Source organism: Peromyscus leucopus, chromosome 14, assembly GCF_004664715.2.
Source record: "Peromyscus leucopus breed LL Stock chromosome 14, UCI_PerLeu_2.1, whole genome shotgun sequence".
NCBI classification, from domain to species: Eukaryota; Metazoa; Chordata; class Mammalia; order Rodentia; family Cricetidae; genus Peromyscus; species Peromyscus leucopus.
The window spans coordinates 82,927,526-82,945,159 of record NC_051075.1 but is presented as its reverse complement, the minus strand read 5'-3'; the positions used below and the strand labels follow the sequence as shown (position 1 = coordinate 82,945,159).

Here is a 17,634-nt window from a genome sequence, read left to right as displayed (position 1 = left end):
AAGCTCTCTGGATCACTTCTGTGTTCATGCTCTTGAGGATTTGATGGCAGTGGAGAATGCTTGTGACTACACACTCAGCAGCATGCTGAATGTGGAGCAGAAACATTTTATCTGCCTAGGGGCTAAGGGTCAGAATACACAAGTGCCCACAGACAAGCACACACGTGCACAGACCTATACCTGAGCACGTCCACATGCACACATATGTCAACCCCATATACATTCGTGAATACCCACCTACAAATGAGCATACACACTTGCATGTACAACATGTTCTTTAGGTACACTAAGCACATATATAAATAACTGTGTGCATAGCTAACACACACACACACACACACACACACACACACACACACACACACTTCAGCCTGCTCTGTTGACAAGGCTCAGGCTCTGTAGGACTGAGGGAGGGCATTAGGGCTGCAGGGTAGGAATAGCCAGGTATGCTGGGCACATCCTCATGGCTGCCACTTATACACACACCTTGTGTACTTCAGACCCACCTTCCTACATGAGGATGTAAGGCAGGATGGTCCGGAGTCAGGGTACTCAAGAGGTGTAGCAGCACACAGCTAGGTTCTGGAGCCTCACCATCGTTCATAGCAAACTCACACGGAATGAAATTATGTTTATTGCAGTCTATATACAGCTGAGTTCCACTCTGTGGCGCAGTTTGTAGATACTCCACATACAACACGTAAGATCACATGCTGACCCTGTGGTTCGTACACATCTGCTGCGGATCAGTTCCAGCAGTGGCGAGTTTGTGACCAGCACATCTCTTCACCAGGGAGAAGACCTAGGCCCGGCTCTGTCTAGTGTTAGCACATGCTGGGCCGAGGTGATGGTGTCCCTGCACATTGGAATGCTCCATGTGTGACCAGTGACTGCCTATCGGATGATGGCTGCTTGTGTTCACGGGTCCTACGTGTCTTTTTGGGGTCATGCCAGGGTGACCATGCCTGGTTGTTGATAGGACACTTTCAGATATGAAAGAACTTTGTTTCTCCAGAACTGCTGTACTAAGCAGTGATAACTCTGGGTGAAGAAAGGCAAGGCTCGTACCAGGGCTTGTAGCACCCACCTACTGCTATGCCAGAACCTCTTTTTGGGGTGCCTGGCCTAAGCCGTTTGCTCCCCATGACCTGCTCTCTAGCCTTGCAGCCCTGGGAGGTAGCAGGTTAGTGGTGTCTTCGAGATTATCTGAGTTGTCCATCCAATCCAGTTGCTGTCAAAATGGGGGCTTGATAAGAGTTGATGAGCGAATGCCTTTAATCCCAGCACTCAGGAGGCAGACCCAGGCGAATCTTTGTGAGTTCGAGACCAGCTTGGTCTACAGAGCGAGATCCAGGACAGGCTCCAAAGCTACACAGAGAAACCCTGTCTCGAAAAACAACAACAACAACCACCACCACCACCAACAACAAAAGAGTTGATGAGATCAAAACTCCAGGGGCAGTCCTGTGGGACAGATATTCAGGCCAGAAGTCTGGCCACTGGGCTTTAGCTAGTCTCTAGATACTCACTTCTCTGCTGTCCTGAAGTCCTCATGTACTGGTTTTATTTCTAGAGAACTGGAAGTGGGGCTCTTCTGTGGTTTCATGACCCTGAGACCTCTGGCCCTGGAACAATCGTTGAGATCATAGACATTCATGATGCCTAGGATCTACATGCCACAGGAACCACAGGAAAAACACTTTGCAGCTCTTATCCTTGGCATGCTCGAGTGTGTGTGTTTGTGTGTGTATGTGTGTGTGTTTGTGTGTGTGTATGTGTGTGTATGTGTGTGTGTTTGTGTGTGTGTGTTTGTGTGTATGTGTGTGTGTTTGTGTGTATGTGTGTGTGTTTGTGTGTGTATGTGTGTGTGTTTGTGTGTGTGTGTATGTGTATGTATGTGTGTGTATGTGTGTGTGTTTGTGTGTGTTTGTGTGTGTATGTGTGTGTGTATGTGTGTGTGTGTTTGTGTGTGTATGTGTGTGTGTGTTTGTGTGTGTATGTGTGTGTGTGTGTGTGTGTATGTGTGTGTGTGTATATGTGTGTGTGGGGTGTGTGTGTGGTTACATAGACTGTGTCAGAACACCAGGTCCTTGCATGGGGCCAGGGCGGTTTCTCAGGGTCTCTGGGCACTGCAGGGCCAGGCGTTCTCACTCTCCAGCTGCCCCTTCACCATGCTGTAACTTCCCTGTCCACAGTTGAAAATAACAGGAGCAGCAAGGATTATTATTGGCAAATATTGGAAAGGAGTGCTTGATGCCATCTTATATCTTGAGACAATAATTCTCTTTTTAAACCATGTTAAGATGCTGACTTTCTTCAAAAAGAGTACAGTTTTCTGTTGCCTAGAGAACATCTCTGGGCTGTATGGACAAGTCATCAGGGCCTCCATCTTGATGGGCCAGCCTGGAATCCAGAGCTGCTCATCACCTGTAGGAAGCAGCAGATGCTAAGTGACCAGGAGGATATGAGCTCCTGGCTTGGCCACGGAACCAGGAACATCGTCCCTGGCCTATCTTTGGTCACTACCAAATGGTCCAGGGAGTAGCAGGGGTGTAGCTGTCCAGATGCAGAGGCCCATCCCACAGCACAGAACTCAAGGCCATGGGGACCAGGAAGCTTCTAGGACGAGAAGGCTGCTGTCAGCTGGTTTCCCTGGTCGGTCATAGATTGAGGAGGAATTTCATAGACATCCACAGGCATGCACTGGGTGCCACAGGGCGGTGATGGTCAGCTGGTTCTGGACCCGGTTCCCCCTGCCAGGAGGCAGGGAACCAGAAACTTCCTCCTTGTCTTCTTCAGATGTACCAGGCTCCAGTTTTGATGATCAAGGCCACTTGGCTTTCTTGCTGTCTTTGAAAGTAGACCTGCCTATGTGGCTGAGCCATGTTATGAAGAGGATGGCTTAAAAGGCCAGAGTTTGACAATAATAATTAGTGTTTCGATTGAGTTACTCATGAGGATCAGAGTGAGGACCAGGGCTGACCCAGTAAGGCATCAGGCACTGGAGCAGCAGAGGAAGCCAGCAAACACATGTGTCAAACCCAGCAGCACTGTCAGTTACATTTGAGGGACACCGCTAAATGACCGAGGTCTCTGTCTGCAGGAAGGACTGGGTGCGGGAGCCACGGTGTATCTGTAGGGCGCTTTCTGAGCCATTCCGGGACATGGACCAGCTATGCAGCCGGTAGTCCCGGCTCCCAGGTTGGGTCAGGCACAGGCCTCGCCACCTTCTTTTCAGTTCACACTGTACCTGGGGATGAGGGAATTAATGAGGGTCAGCTCGGAATGCAGGAACTCATGTATTCTCTAAGGAGACAAGCAGCATGGATTCACCCACTGGACAGCAAACAGCTGGTGTGGTTTAAACTCTTCTCTAGTAGCCACCGGATGTGTGCTCTGGCCCACCCCCATTACTGGTTCCTGGAGAGAAGTTTTATCCTCAGGAAGGTGCTGAGTGAGTGAGGAGGGGCAGGCAGAACACAGAGCTGTAGGAGATGGGCCCAGCTTTGCTGAATGTGAATGCCAGACACCAGGAGGATATACTGATGCAGCATGGGGCTGTAAGTAGCTGGGGTAAGACAGAAAAGGTATAGCCTTAGGGATACTGGGGAGTCTGAAGTAGTATGGGGCCCGTCTTGCCTCAGCACAGCCCCATGGCTCCTTTAGGACCTTCATCAACATCTTTCCCCTTTAAGGACTCTGAGTGAAGAAAGTGTTGGAAGGGGACATGGATGTTGGCTCTGTAAAAGTCTTTCTTAGTGACTAGAAGAAGGGGCTGGTCATCAGGTGAGGGTCACAGGAACAGTCAGCAAGACCTAGGGTGGGTAGATTCTGGAGACTGAAGGGTGAATGGAAGGGAGAGGTCACAGAAGGAGAACCGGGCTCTGACTTTGTCTTGGGACAAAGTGATGCATTTCTCAATGAGGCCCAGCTCTTCCCACCAACACCATAACTTCTTGGACCAAGTTGTAGGTTGTGGAAGAGTAAGATGCTGACCATGAGGGAGACATTGGTGGAGGACAGAGGTTAAATTTTGCTGGAAGGGGTGGAAGCCTTCCCAAGTGGGGATTTGGGGACAGCAACTTTGGCCTTGGTTGTGGGGGGCACAGCTGGGCAGAGGTGAGCGATGAGGCCCACTCCTGACCCCGGTGTCAGTGCTCAGTTCCAATTGACAGAGGACTTACCTCACTGTTCAGGAAGCAGTATAGCACTGCTACCACCAGGCCCTGCAAAGAGACAGAGGATCAGAGCTGCCCACAGTTTGCAGTGCCCACAGCGCCTCCCACACTTACCTGGAAGGACCCAACACATAGCTCAAACAGGATCTGGTACGTGGAGGAGATACCAATGGGGAAGGCAGCGAACACCATGTAGTGGACGCCGAACAGTGGGATTAGCAGCAGTGTGGACTTGGCCAGCCTCCTGGTAGAAGAAGAACATGAGGCTTTGAGCTGCTCGCTTCTCCCACTCTGGACCGTGGGAGCTGTCGGGGGAGGGGGACTGAAGCGGTCAGGGAACGTGCAGGTGCTTACTTTTCTTGTACTTAGTGAACCCTCCTCTTGGCACATTTGGGCAGAATTTGCAAATGTGGCTATGTGATTTTACTCACGAAGAGAAGGTTCTTACAGGGCGTGTTGTGTGGCTCACCAGCTTCAGGGGACTTATGGTCCTTTGTCACCAGTGCCGACAAGTGGGCCACACTAGTCTTGAACAGGTGCATTCTGGGAGGGCTGGGCTATTGTTCAGTGACAAAGCCTACTATGAGCCAGGACCCTGGACTCCATTCTTAGCAATGGGAGGGGCACTGCATGAGGCATCCCCCCAACACATAGAGGGGTCCTTCTTTACTGATACAGACACCAGTCAATATGGATCAGGCTTTTCCTGGCAGCTGAGTTATTTCAGCCACAGCTCCCCAGACTTACTACTGCATTGGAATCATGTGGAGGTCTTGTTGTAGCTCAAGCCTCACCAGAATTCTGGAACAGGGGACAGCGGGGCAGCAGCCCCCAAATCTGCCCAGTTCCTAGTTACTTTGAGAACCCCTGCTCTAGGCCTCTGACACGTGAGGCTTGCTGTCCTCATCATGTTCTATGAGCCCCATACTAGGGACCAGGTATTTCGCTTACCATCCTCAGGTGCCTCCAACTGCTCAGGAGTGAGTGTGCATGAGAAGCCACCTGGAGGGTATGCAGCCAAGTGGGAGCCCTCTCCTGGTTGCTGGGTATCTCTAAGCACACAGCCCCTCTCGATTCAGCTAGGGGAGGCAGGAGACTCCTCCTGCTTCCTGTCCCTCTTGCTTCTCTCATCACTTCCTAACACAGGGGGAAAAATCAGTTTTTCCTAACTTATTTTTAAAGGTCTCCTCTTCAAGTCCACACCGAAGAGGGTATTCTGACTAATCTTACACCAACTTGACACAGCTAGTTAGCTGAAAGGATCCAACCTCAACTGAGAAGAGGCCTCCATAAGGTCCGGCTGTACAACATTTTCTTAATTAGTGATTGATGGGGAAAGGCCTAGCTCATTGTATTAGCTCCTGCCTCTAGGATCCTACCCTGTTTGAGTTCCTGTCCTGACATCTTTCAGTGATGAACAGTGATGTGGAAGTGTAAGTAGAATAAACTGTTTCCTACCCAACTTGCTTTTTGGTCATGGTATTTCATCTTAGCAATAGTAAACCTAGGGCTGGAGAGGTGGCTCAGCGGTTAAGAGCATCTGGCTGCTCTTCCAGAGGTCCTGAGTTCAATTCCTAGCAACCATCTGTAATAAGATCTAGCGCCCTCTTCTGGTCTGCAGCCATACATGCAAACAGAACACTGTATACATAATAAATAGATTAAATCTTTAAAAAAAAAATAGTAAACCTAACTAAGACACAGGGTATGCAAGTTCTAGAGGTGTGTGCCTTTTTCCACATCCTGTGTCCAAGGACAGGATTTCCCCATTTCATAGCCTGCACAGAAGCCTGGTCCTTTCTGTGATGGCCATGGGTACAAGTGGAAGGTATCCCTACCAACAAGACACCAGTGCAGCTGCTACCTTGCAAATGTGCACCCTCAAGGCTCTGTGCCCAAGTCCTTCAGCATCAGCATGGTGGGTCACTAGGCTACGGAGCACCATTCCTTTAGCTGAGGTTAGAAGGAAGCTGCTGATAGGTCATTTACATGGCCTGTCTACCCATCTGTCTCCAGGGATGTGCTGCGGGAAAGGCAGGTCTTTAGTCCTTCTTTGCTACAACCCAAGGGGTGAAGCACAGCCCTCTGCCCTTCTCATCACCCTGGAAAGCACAGACTTCATTACCCCATATAATTCTGTTTCCAAAATAAAAGCATCTATCTCAAGACCTTCTTAATAAACACTCCCCAGAAACCCAGAGAAAAGGTCAGCACAGACACTAAACGAGATTTGCTGAAAGTCCAAATTCAATTGCGGGGCGACTAAGAATGCCCACCCTGCTTTTCAAGGCTGCAGGGGGGATGCACGGGGACCAGCATCTCTTTCCAAGCACCATGTGGGCACGGTTATGTGTAGATGACTTCTTCCACAGATAGGAACTTATTCCTAGTACTTTGTGCACAGCATGGCACGACTGAGACTTGAATGCCCACCCCACTCCTTCTTGACTCTGTGCCAGGCACTGAATGTCTTTCAAGGATTAATGCAATTGTCTCTCAAACCTAACAGGCAAATGTCCATCCTATTTACAGGGAGGAGACAAAATTTAGGGAAGGCCCCCTTCTGCTCACCCACTCTTCGGCTCAGCACCCACATGGATGCTGCTTTATTTTTTTGTGGATGGGAAGGAACCTGGATGTAGGTGGTAATTTCCAAGTGCCTGGGAGCTGATGACCTGGCCAGCGAGATGCAGCTCTTACCCTGTACAGCCTCGTCTAATTCGAGGCTCCTGAGCTGCATCAAATACACCAGCACTGAGCTCATTAGGTTCAGGTCACACCTGAGTTGGAGTCTATTTTTAATTTGTGAATTACAGGTAATTTATGGCTTCCTTGGATAATCATAAATTAGCTGGGTGACATTCCTGACCTCTGCCCTGTGCCCTTCACATGATACACAGCTTGTTAGATAATTACTGAGGTAGGTCCAAGCACAAGATGCCAGCCCCAGGATCTGGTAGGGATGACAGACAATATGAAGAATAATGTGTGGTTAAGGGAGATGACAAGCTGCGGTATCAGAGCAAGGACACACATGTAAGGAACTCCCTCATTCCAAGACTGCAGCATGCTCTCAAACATGAGAAAAGGTCCCCCCCCTTTTTTTAGCACCATCATCCTATCAGCACGGCTTCTTGGCCCCTCTGAGTGCTGGGCTGGCAGACTCCAATGTCAGTGCCAGCGGTACCTTAGGCCATCTAGGAACCTGGAAGACCTACTCTCTAGCACTGGGCTCTACTCTCCACATACTTCGATATATATTTTTCACACTGGGCCAGCAGATACTCACTTGTACTGTGACTGATCGTTGCCACCGACATCTGGGGAGGTTAGCTTCTGAAGTAAGATCCTTATAATGCTGATGAAGAGGGCAAAGTTGACCTGTACAGAGACAACAAAGGGCTACCTGATCTGTGGGTGCCTTCAATCTTATCCCTGACCACCCATGTACAGGATTTGGCCACCATCTACCCCAGCCAGGCACTAGGTCTGCCCACCGCACCAAAGAAGACCTCATGTGGGCATTGAGGGCACTACTGCATAAAGTCGTGGCTATCTGAGCAGCTGGAGATGTGCAACTGACTATTATCATCTCCTTCAGGCCTAGATTCTGGTCTTTACCCCTCAGAGTCCACCCTTCCCTGGGAACTGTCCTGGAGGTGATGGGGCCCTTCTTTAGGAAGGTGGTAGCCATTGGCACACAGTGACGTATGGTGGCTGCACTCTGCACAGTGCAGATACATAAAAGAAGAGCAGATCAGAGCTTCTCCATAGGCAGCTACTTACTACAATAGAAATTAGAATTGGTATCCGAATGACCCACCAGGGGATGCTGTGGTCGTTTGTGTCCCAACAACTGTTAGAGAGAAAGAAACTGGTGTCACATTGAATCAACCTACAAACCAGGCTCTGTGCAGAAATGTTCAACTGAGGACTGGCCTCTCACATGGAGCTCACAGAACCAACCTTCCCCCTTCTTGGACCTTTCATTCCATCTGTCAATCAGACCCAGATTTCCCAGTCACCTCTAACTAGATCTAACTGCTGTGCATGTAGAGTGAAGCAGCTCTCCTCAGTGAGTCATCCTGACCGTCTGCTAATGGGGGTGGGTGTGGGATGGCATGTAGCTCCAGGGTGCCTAAGTCTCAAAGCTGCGATTTAATTCAAGGCATGAGCTCTCCCTTCACCTGATGTCATGAAGGCTTTTCTTCATTCTGAAAAAAACGTATTCTCCCCAGTTGTTTGCATCTGTGTTTTAAAGGCAGAGTTAAAAATATGCCTTGAGAGTGGTTGAAGTGGGCCTGATTTTCCTTAAGGTTTATCTCCAGCAGCAGCATGATTATGTAAGGCTTCCCGCTTTGGTATCCACGGCCCACAGTGGATGCTAACTGTTCCAGCAAGGGCAGAGTTCCATGGCCTTTGGACCCCAGTTTGGCAATGTGACACAGGCGGTTGAGCCAGCCCTGAGAACTCATGTTCATCCTCTCAGGAACCCACAGAGCATGAAGAGCCTTGCAGCCTTCCAGGGTGACTGGGCCAGCTACCCCAGCTGAGGGGTTTCTTTCCACTGTCAGTGGGAAGTCAAGGCTAAAGAGGTTGGTTTAGACCATCCACTCACAGAGTGATATGCTCCTCAGCGGACAGTTGCTGCCCTGGGGTCTTTCATGGGATACATTTAGGCTAGGAGTGCATGTGCCACTACCACTAGGCTCAGAAGTTCTCGAAGGAGGAGCTGCTCACAGAGGCCATCCAGGCAGCCAGGTAGCCTGATCTCAATGTTTTCTATTGTTGTCCCCACCCCCACACCAGGAAACCTGCTTATTTCTGCTTTGCTCTTCTGGTGACACCAAAGAGTCATGCAAAATATCACTCATTCTGCCTGGTTTGTCCCAATTTTAGCTAAACCACAGGCCTGGCTTGATCTTCACCTCTCGTGTGGCCCGTCTTCCAAACACTGGAACGTGTAGTGAGTCTTGCCCGCGACCATCCACGCATCTGTCTGCTAATCACAGGGTGCTAAATACTGCCTAGAAATGTCTTGACCGGCTGCAAGTGTTTCTTGCCTCTAATCATACAAGCTTCTTTAGTTTCCAGATATTCAACCAGCACTGGAAGACCTTATTTCACAGGCATGGCTACACACACAGCACTCACCCTGTGTCTTCTAAAGAGAGGCGAGTTGCTGTCCATGCGCCTATACACACACTGGGGATGCCTGTGGAGAGACCCCATCAGATTGGCTCAGTCTCATTGATGAGGAACAGCCTCCCCACACACCTGGTACTCAAGAGCCAGAACTTCCAAAGAAGAATTTGCAGCCAAAGGACCATGTGGAAGCTCTCACTTAATGTCTTCATCAGCATGTGAACTTACACCTTATTGGGCCACAAAGATAAATATGTCTGAAAGTTGAGACTTTGAACAGGGATGAAGCCTGTCTCCTAAAGACAGGGAGGCCAGGCAAGAGAGAGCCATGCTCACAGGCTCCTAAGTGGCTGTGTGTTTGCCCCTCCAAGCCACACAAGCTTCCATCCCACCCTGCTCTGGGAAGGGCTGGACTCCTGCCAGCAGGTAGATGTGCCATTTAATCTGATCCTTCCTGATTTTTTGTTGTTGATATGAACTGACAGGGAAAAGGGGGTAGGAACAACTTTTTGCTACTTGTCAGTAGCTCAGTTTCATTTAAAGTCAAGGCGTGAATGCACTGCGGGGCGGGGGTGGGGTTTGGGGTGGGGAGTGTGAACAGAGGTAGAATGCTAAAGCAATTTAAGTCAGGTCCTTAGTTGACATCAATGGAATCCCCAGTGCACCCAAGGTGACCACTTAGTATACCCGCTGGTGTGGAGTTCTGAGCAGAAGCCTGCATACTTTGGCCAAATGAGATGGGAATCAAGATGGGGAGTATGAAGCCCTTACCCCATCCAATCAGAAGATAGGCCAGGAAGCACCTGCTGGGAGGAAGGATGGCCACCAGGAGGGTGTGCAGGTAGAGACCCTCCACCAGAAGCCAGTAGAAGTTCGCCATGATACAATACTGGAAGAACACCAGGCTGAGCTTGCAGCCGACCTGGAACCAGAGACAGTGAGAGAATGTGCCAGTTGGTAAAAATAGTTATGGTAGGCGGAGCTGTTCTCTGTTTGGATTGAGTTGTAAAGCAAAGCCAGAGTGCTGACTTGGAGGGATGTTGTTAATTTCTTGTCCTGGCAGAGGCCAGAAATGTGTTAAACTGGGGCAGAGCCCATCGTGTATACAATGCCAGGGACCATCTGGAGGGAGCCTCTGCTTCTCTGAAGAGAGAAGTACAAGCAGAGAGTTCCTGGGATCCAGTCACTGGCTGCCTTCCTGGACACCAGGTTCAGACATACCTCCTCCTACTTGGTCCTCCTTCATGCTGTGTTACTCCTGGCCCCTCAGACATGCCCTTACCTCAGTTCTTCCTTCACTGCCCATTCAAGAGGCCCACCCTCTCCAGGACATGCAGTGGAGGAGGGCACTTGCTGGATGAAGTGATGGGAGGGATGTTTGTCTTAGGGTTCCTATCGCTGTGATAAAACACCAGGACCAAAAATAGTTCAAGGAGGGAAGGGTTTATTTTATCTTATAACTCTCAAGTTGCGCTTCATTACTAAGAGAAGTCAGGGCAGGAACTCAAGGCAGGAACCTGGAGGCAGGAACTAAAGTAGAAGCCAGGAGGAGCGCTGCTTACTGGCTTGCTCCTCATGGTTTGCTCAGTCAGTGAGCTGGACTGGTTTGCATCGATCATCAATCAAGAAAATGCTCACAGGCCAATCTGGTGGAGGCAATCCACTTGCCGGATGACTCTAGTTTGTGTCAAGTTCACAACAAACTAGTCAGAACAATGCTAGGCACACTTGAGGTATGTACAGGGAGAAGGGCCAGGATACCTGGAGGCTGTCAGTGGCTGGATGCTGGGGAAAGGGGAGCCTATGGCCAGTGAACCTGCAGCTCCCTGGCCTCAGCCCCCACATCTGAACAAAGGATCAACGTTGGAAAGGGCTGACAGACTGCCGTCATTTCCTTAATAGATAATAGAAGTTTGGGAAGAGAAAACAGTGGGTCATAGCTAGGTTCCTAAAGTTAAAAAAAAAAAAAATCTGACAACCTTTAAATTAATACGTAATGCCCTTTTCCCAGTGAAGACCATTTTAAAATGCTTAGGAAAAATAATTCCTATAATTTGCTATATTTCTCCTATTTTATACTTTATTTCCAACTCTAATTAATTTCTCAAAATTTAAATACCCACTCTTTTGCAATCTTTTTCATATGTGTGTGTGTGTGTGTTGTAGCTACACACACCCCATGTACAGATACAAATTTGTGCTCACCTATATGAGTGAGCACAATATCACACACACACACACACACACACACACACACAACACATGCATTTGAATATATTTCCATTCTATACATAAAATACATCCATCCTGCATATACCTATTCATAATACAAGATTATCCACATATATGTATTTCTACTTGTGTATATTTATAGTTATACATCTTTATAGATAGAAGAGAATGGAGTTGAAAGTGATATTCTTTTCCCTATAGAAGCAGTAATTTCCCATTTGCTTATAAAGTTGAAATCCCTGGTTTATGAAATCCCTGCTTATGTGAAGGGAGAGCAAATGTTGGAATATACTGATTATATATTTTACACAGGGTAGATGTACTTACAGGAAACATGGAAGCCTTTCCAGATGTCCTCAGTGGCCATGAGGGGCTTGACCTTAACATGCTGAATTCTACCCACGCCCCAGCCTGTCCCACATTGCCCTAGTATCATGCTTTGCTGCCTCCCTTTTCTACAAATGAAATTAAGGTACAGAAAATCTTCTGTTTCTAGAAACAGTCAGACACTGTATCTTCATCAGTGAAGATTTCAGCAGTCTCTGGTCTATCATGGGATCCTGAGCACAAATGCCACAACCACCCAGGCATGAAACTGCCATAGTGGGTGAAACAAATTAAAAATCTTTGAGAGATGAGTCTTGTAAGTGATGACTTGTTTAAATGTATCTTGCTTTTTTGACATTTGATAAAGCCTATCTTACCTCAAAACACAAAATGAGTAAATTACAAGTGTGTTATAGACATAAATGAACAAAATTGAAAATAAATATCTCTTAATCAAGGTAGGAAACCTGAAAACCAAATATAAACATAATGCTAAAAGGCATGAAGACATTTTGAGCTTACAAAAATACTGAAAACTTCTAGGAAGCAAAATACCACTAAATGCAACTGACAAATGGTGAATCTGAAAATACATTTGCAACAGAAACATAAAAGGCTCATTTTAGTAAACAATGATAATAGGCAAACTTGTTGAGGAAAGATAGCATCATGTTTGGGGGTGGGGTGCTGAGAGAATCCCAGAAGGATGGCTGCTCTTGGCAATGTCTTTGAAAGGGACACTGGGCACCAAGGAGAAAGCATCATGTCATAGTTCTCCTGGTGCATTTCAAAAAGCAGTCAATTTATTTGCTTACAATTTAAAATGCATCTGCCCTTTGTAAGTGTGGTGGTTTGAAAGAAAATGGCCCTCAAAGAGAGTGGCACTATTAGGATGTTTGGCTTTGTTGGAGTACGGTGGTCTTGTTGGAGGAAGTGTGTCACTGTAGGGGTGGAGTTTGAGGTTTCATATATGCTCAAAGATACCACCCAGTGTCTCAGTCCACTTCCTGTTGCCTTCTGATGAAGACGTAGCCTGTACCATGTCTGCCTGTATGCCACCATGCTCCCCACCATGATGATAATGGACTAAACCTCTAAAACTGTAAACTGCTACCTCAAATGTTTTTCTTTTTAAGAGTTGCTATTCTTCACAGCAATAGAAACCCTAACTGAGACAGAAGTTGGTACCAGAGATAGGGGTATTGCTTTAATGGGTCTGACCATGTTTTTGTTTGGAGGAATTTGGACTTTGGTACTTTGGGTTAAAAAAGCAGTGTAATGATTTAAGTACTGCTTAATGGGACATACTAATAGGAACATGGAAGACAGTGGCGCTGATAATGATTTGAACTGTGGGGAATCAAGAGGTTTCAGAGAAGAAGAATGTTAGTACGTGGCCTAGAGACTGGTCTTGTGATATTTTGGTAAAGAAAGTGGCTGCTTCTTGCCCTTGTCTGAAAAATTTGCCTGAGGCTAAAGTCTTCACTTTTTGGATTAATTCTGTTGTCAGAGGAAATCTCAAAATAGTCTAATATAGACTCTGTCATGTGGTTATTAGTGTTAACGCTGATGAAGATTTATAATGAAAAGGAGTAAGATGAGCAAATAAAAATACAAAATGTACAGATTGAAAAAAGGGGCACTAGGAAGTGTAATAGAGCTAAATCCTGTGTTCCAGGAGATAAATGGATTAAGAAATGGAATAAAGGGAGTGGTGACCTCAGGGTAAGATCCCACTGAGCCAAGTTTAAAGAAAGTCTTAGAGCTGGGTGTGGTGGTGCACGCCTTTAATCCCAGCACTCAGAAGGCAGAGGCTGGCTGATCTCTGAGTCTGAGGCCAGCCTGAACTACAGAGCAAGTTTCAGAACAGCCAAACTCAGGCAGTGAAGAAAACCATGGAAACCAGAAAGCTGGAGCTGTAATTGAACAAGGGGGCCATGTTCTAGCCTCAGCAAGCAGCAGAGCTTGGCAGCTTCAGCCATGTGGTTCTGGAGCTGAAGACAGCAGGAAGGGGCTATGGAATTTTCCCCGAATGGAAGCCCAGAGAGGCCATTGGGTGAAACCGTGAACTTGAAGCCTGGATTAACTTGGAGACCCCAGGATAGTAGAGATATCAGAGCCATAGGATACCTGCCAAGGAAAGCTGCTAACAGGGAGAGGAGCCAGTCCAAGAGAAAAAAAGTGAGTTGCAGTCAATAAAGCTGAAAGAAGTTGGAGATCTGAAGAGTGTTTTGACATCAGATCCTGAGACACAGAATTTGGAGTTTGCACCATGGGTCCAGTATTTCCTCACTATGCTCCCTTCCCTAGGAACAGTAATGTATATCAGGTGCTGTTATCTGCTGGAAGTATGTGATCTGTTTTTTTATTTTAATTTTATAGGGGATTACATTTAAGAGGTTGCCATGAATCTCAGAAGAGAGTTTGGAATTTGGACTTTGAAAAAAGTTTGAGACAGGTATAGACTATGGGAACTTTTGAAGTTGGATTGAATGCATTTTTGCATTATGATATGGCTATAAGCCTATGGGGGCCAGGGAGTGGAATGTGGTGGTTTGAATAGGAAATGGCCCCCAAAAGAGGAGTGGCACTATTAGGAGGTGTGGCCTTGTTGGAGGAAGAGTGTCACTGTGGGAGTGGGCTTTGAGGTCTCATATTTGCTCAAGCTACTGACAGTGTTACAGTTCACTTCCTGTTGCCTTCTAATCAAGATGTAGCCATGCCTGCCTGCACGCCACCATTCTTCCAGCTGTCCTGCTCCCCGCCATGATGTTAATGGACTAAATCTCTGAAACTGTAAACCACTGCCTCAATTAAATGTTTTTCCTTTATAAGAGTTGCCATGGTCATGGTGTCTTTTATAGCAATAGAAATCTTTACTGAGACAGCAAGATACTCTAGCCCCCAGGTGATGGTATGAGGAGGTGTTTTGGTTGGTGATAAGGATTTGGTTGAAAAGTGGGTTGTTTATGGCCCTTACGAGACGCCAAATTGTCAGTGTTTCTGTGCTGGCCCTTTGGCTTCCAGAATAGGAAGAACAAGTGTCTGTGCTGTCATGACTGCCCAGGCTGCTGAGCTGCTCCGAGCCGACTTCTCCGTTCCACGTGTGAGTTGCACCTCATAGAAACACAAACACATTGATGTGTGGAAGAGCATGCCTGGAGATACGACAGAAACATGCAAAATCAAGACTGTGTCCGTGCTGGGGAAGCAGTCAGATGAGTTATGTTGCACCATGTGATGGCCATGACATGACCTAGATGGCAGAGAGCAGGGCACAGCTGACTCGAGGGCATCTATATAGGAGGAGGCACAGAAGTATGCTTATGATGATGCCATGTTCTCGCTAAATGGTGTCAGAAAAACTGTTTCTCGTCTCCTTCCCTTTGCTTACTAACCAGTGTGATCTGTGAGGACCAGAGTCCTGAGTGACATGGATCCTCTTCTGACTTCACCTTCCACGACGTTGGTCACTAAACCTCATAACACTGGCAATCCATGGGGGTCTGCTGCTGCCCTTCTAGGTCAGTGCATGGATAGCAAGGAAGAATTACAAGGTGCAGGCAAATCAGCAGCAGGCTCCTAAGAGACTAAAGCTCTGTCTGAGAGCCTCTGTTTTTTTATATACCCATGTGCATATTCTCATGTCTGGGGTGCTTGTGCGTATGTGCACACAGGTATGCTTGTGATGCATGTACACATGTGTTTGGACAATGTCCTGAACATGTGTATATCTGCACACATTTTCGTAAATGTGTTTACTCATGCACAGGTTTTTGTACACGCTCTGCACATGTATGTAGGTAATATCATCCGCTGTTTTCTTCTCATTTCCTGCCTGCTCAACCCTCTTTCATTCTGACATCAGCTATGTGGGTGAGGATCTCTAGTCAAGCTTCCAGCCTGGACCATTGGTCTGCTATCTTCTCATTGCCCCAGATACTCAGTTGTCAGAGAGAGCCTGTCTGTCCAGGTGGCTGTCTGGGACTTGCTGTAGTGTTTAGGGCTGTGGCCTAGCCACTCCCCTCATCCAGGTAGGCAGGACTCAGGTTGAGTTTAGCCTTCTTTGGATCTGCAGACCCCAAGAGAAACCTGTTCTGATCCCCAGTGATGAACTGCTCAGCCTCATGCAAGCTGCCCAGAAGTTGAGGAACCTGTGTAGCCTCCAGCCACATGGAAGAGCTGCTCTGCCAGCCTCCCCTGGCCAGGAAGAGGCCTCTTCATGCATGGACTCGTTCTGCTGCCTGGAAAAAGCAATTTGTCACATCGTGGGGAGCATTCCTGGTGGGTTGCTTGGGAGAATAATGTTGGTTTAGTGAAATACAGCCAGGAATAAAATGGAAAAAAAATGGAATTGGAAGGAAAATTGTTTCCTATTGCTCATTCTGCAATCTGACTCTCTTTTGTTAATGTGTTCAGCACTTTATCATTCTCTAGACAGCTCAGTTTTCCCCTCTGTTCTCTCCTCCATGCTGGGTTCTGCCTTCCTTCTATGGATCCCTCTTTGCTCCTTTGCCCCTCCTGTCTGCCTCCCCTTGGTAGGAATCCCAGGGCCATCGGGTATTGGGGTACAGCTCTTCCCCAGAGAATAGCCCAGGAGACAGACTGGAGGAACCTGCCCTCATTTTCAACTCTCACCCCAGGTTTCAACTCTGGCCAGTGTATGCTAGTGTCTGACCTTGGGCGAGTAGCAGGTTGGATCCTCACTACCTTGGGAAAACTGCAAGACTTCCTCAGCCCAGTGTCATCATGTGTGATGCACATAAATCCCGCTTCAGCAAGCACCCACAAACAGTGCCTGGAAACAGACGAGCGCTAGAAGAAACTCAAAATTGTTGTGGGAGGTGGAGATTGCCCTGTGGGAGCTGGCCATGTGGAGAGGGCAGAGCAGGATGGTGGCACTGTTCTACCCTTTCTACTTCAGGGGTGCCTGCCACCTTCTCCCTGCCCCTTCACATGAAGGGTTCAGATTTTTTTTTTTTTGGTCTCAGCATCAAGGTAGAGTTCAGCATAGGTGCTTCAGATGAAGGTGGGTATTGGGTTGTCTCTGAGGACCAATTTCCTTAATGAAAGTTTCACAGAGCAGCTCTGGGAAATGGAGTGAGAGGATTTGCAACATCTCCGTGTTCACCACTGGTATGTGTTTGGCAAGACTCTCATCTCAGAACAAAAGCTCCAAAGACAGCAAGATATGCCTGGGGGTGGACCTTTCCAGGTGGTGGATCCTGTTTTTGATTTGGTATTATAACAGATTCCTTTTAGAGCCCAGTTCTATATCACGATCCTGGAGAATACACTTCCCTCCAGGAAGATGGTGATGGCTAGACACAGCTGACATGCTATGCAGCTACAAGGCACTTTGCTGTGTCAAAACTAAACTAATTAATATCTGTTCAGGAGCCAAAGGGTGTTAACAGGTGTGTCTACTTACATGCAGTGGTGGGAGGCAGTTCAGTGTCTTGGCTCTTTAAGCCACTGAGACCATAGATAAGGACCAACACATTAAATTCCTAAATGTGGAACATTACATGCTAGCAGAGAAAAACTTGGGAATATTTGCATATAGGAAGCTCTCAAATACTTGCCTAATTGACTTGAGCAGGTAGCAAGTTACCACCACTCACCCCACAAGCAGAGCCAAGGCAGATGGCCCAGCGTGTGAAAGAACCCCTGTTGTATTGCAGATAATATCATCAACATTGTCTGTTCTTGTATCAGAAATGTAGACCGAGTGTGTCTCCCACTGGCACTG

General features: G+C 47.5%; 1 protein-coding gene across 1 annotated transcript in view; it reads right to left on the bottom strand.

Moving 5' to 3' along the window:
- Positions 1-1,988: 1,988 nt before the first annotated feature.
- Positions 1,989-17,634, bottom strand: part of Vipr2 (vasoactive intestinal peptide receptor 2) — a 77,055-nt gene continuing 61,409 nt past the window's right edge. The window contains exons 7-13 of the mRNA XM_028880916.2: positions 10,095-10,245; positions 9,333-9,393; positions 7,965-8,034; positions 7,468-7,559; positions 4,293-4,422; positions 4,185-4,226; positions 1,989-3,250 (exon numbers count right to left, since the gene is read on the bottom strand). Coding sequence (XP_028736749.1) covers positions 3,077-3,250; positions 4,185-4,226; positions 4,293-4,422; positions 7,468-7,559; positions 7,965-8,034; positions 9,333-9,393; positions 10,095-10,245 — 720 coding nt within the window. The 3' untranslated portion in view covers positions 1,989-3,076. The remainder of the gene's footprint in view (positions 3,251-4,184; positions 4,227-4,292; positions 4,423-7,467; positions 7,560-7,964; positions 8,035-9,332; positions 9,394-10,094; positions 10,246-17,634) is intronic.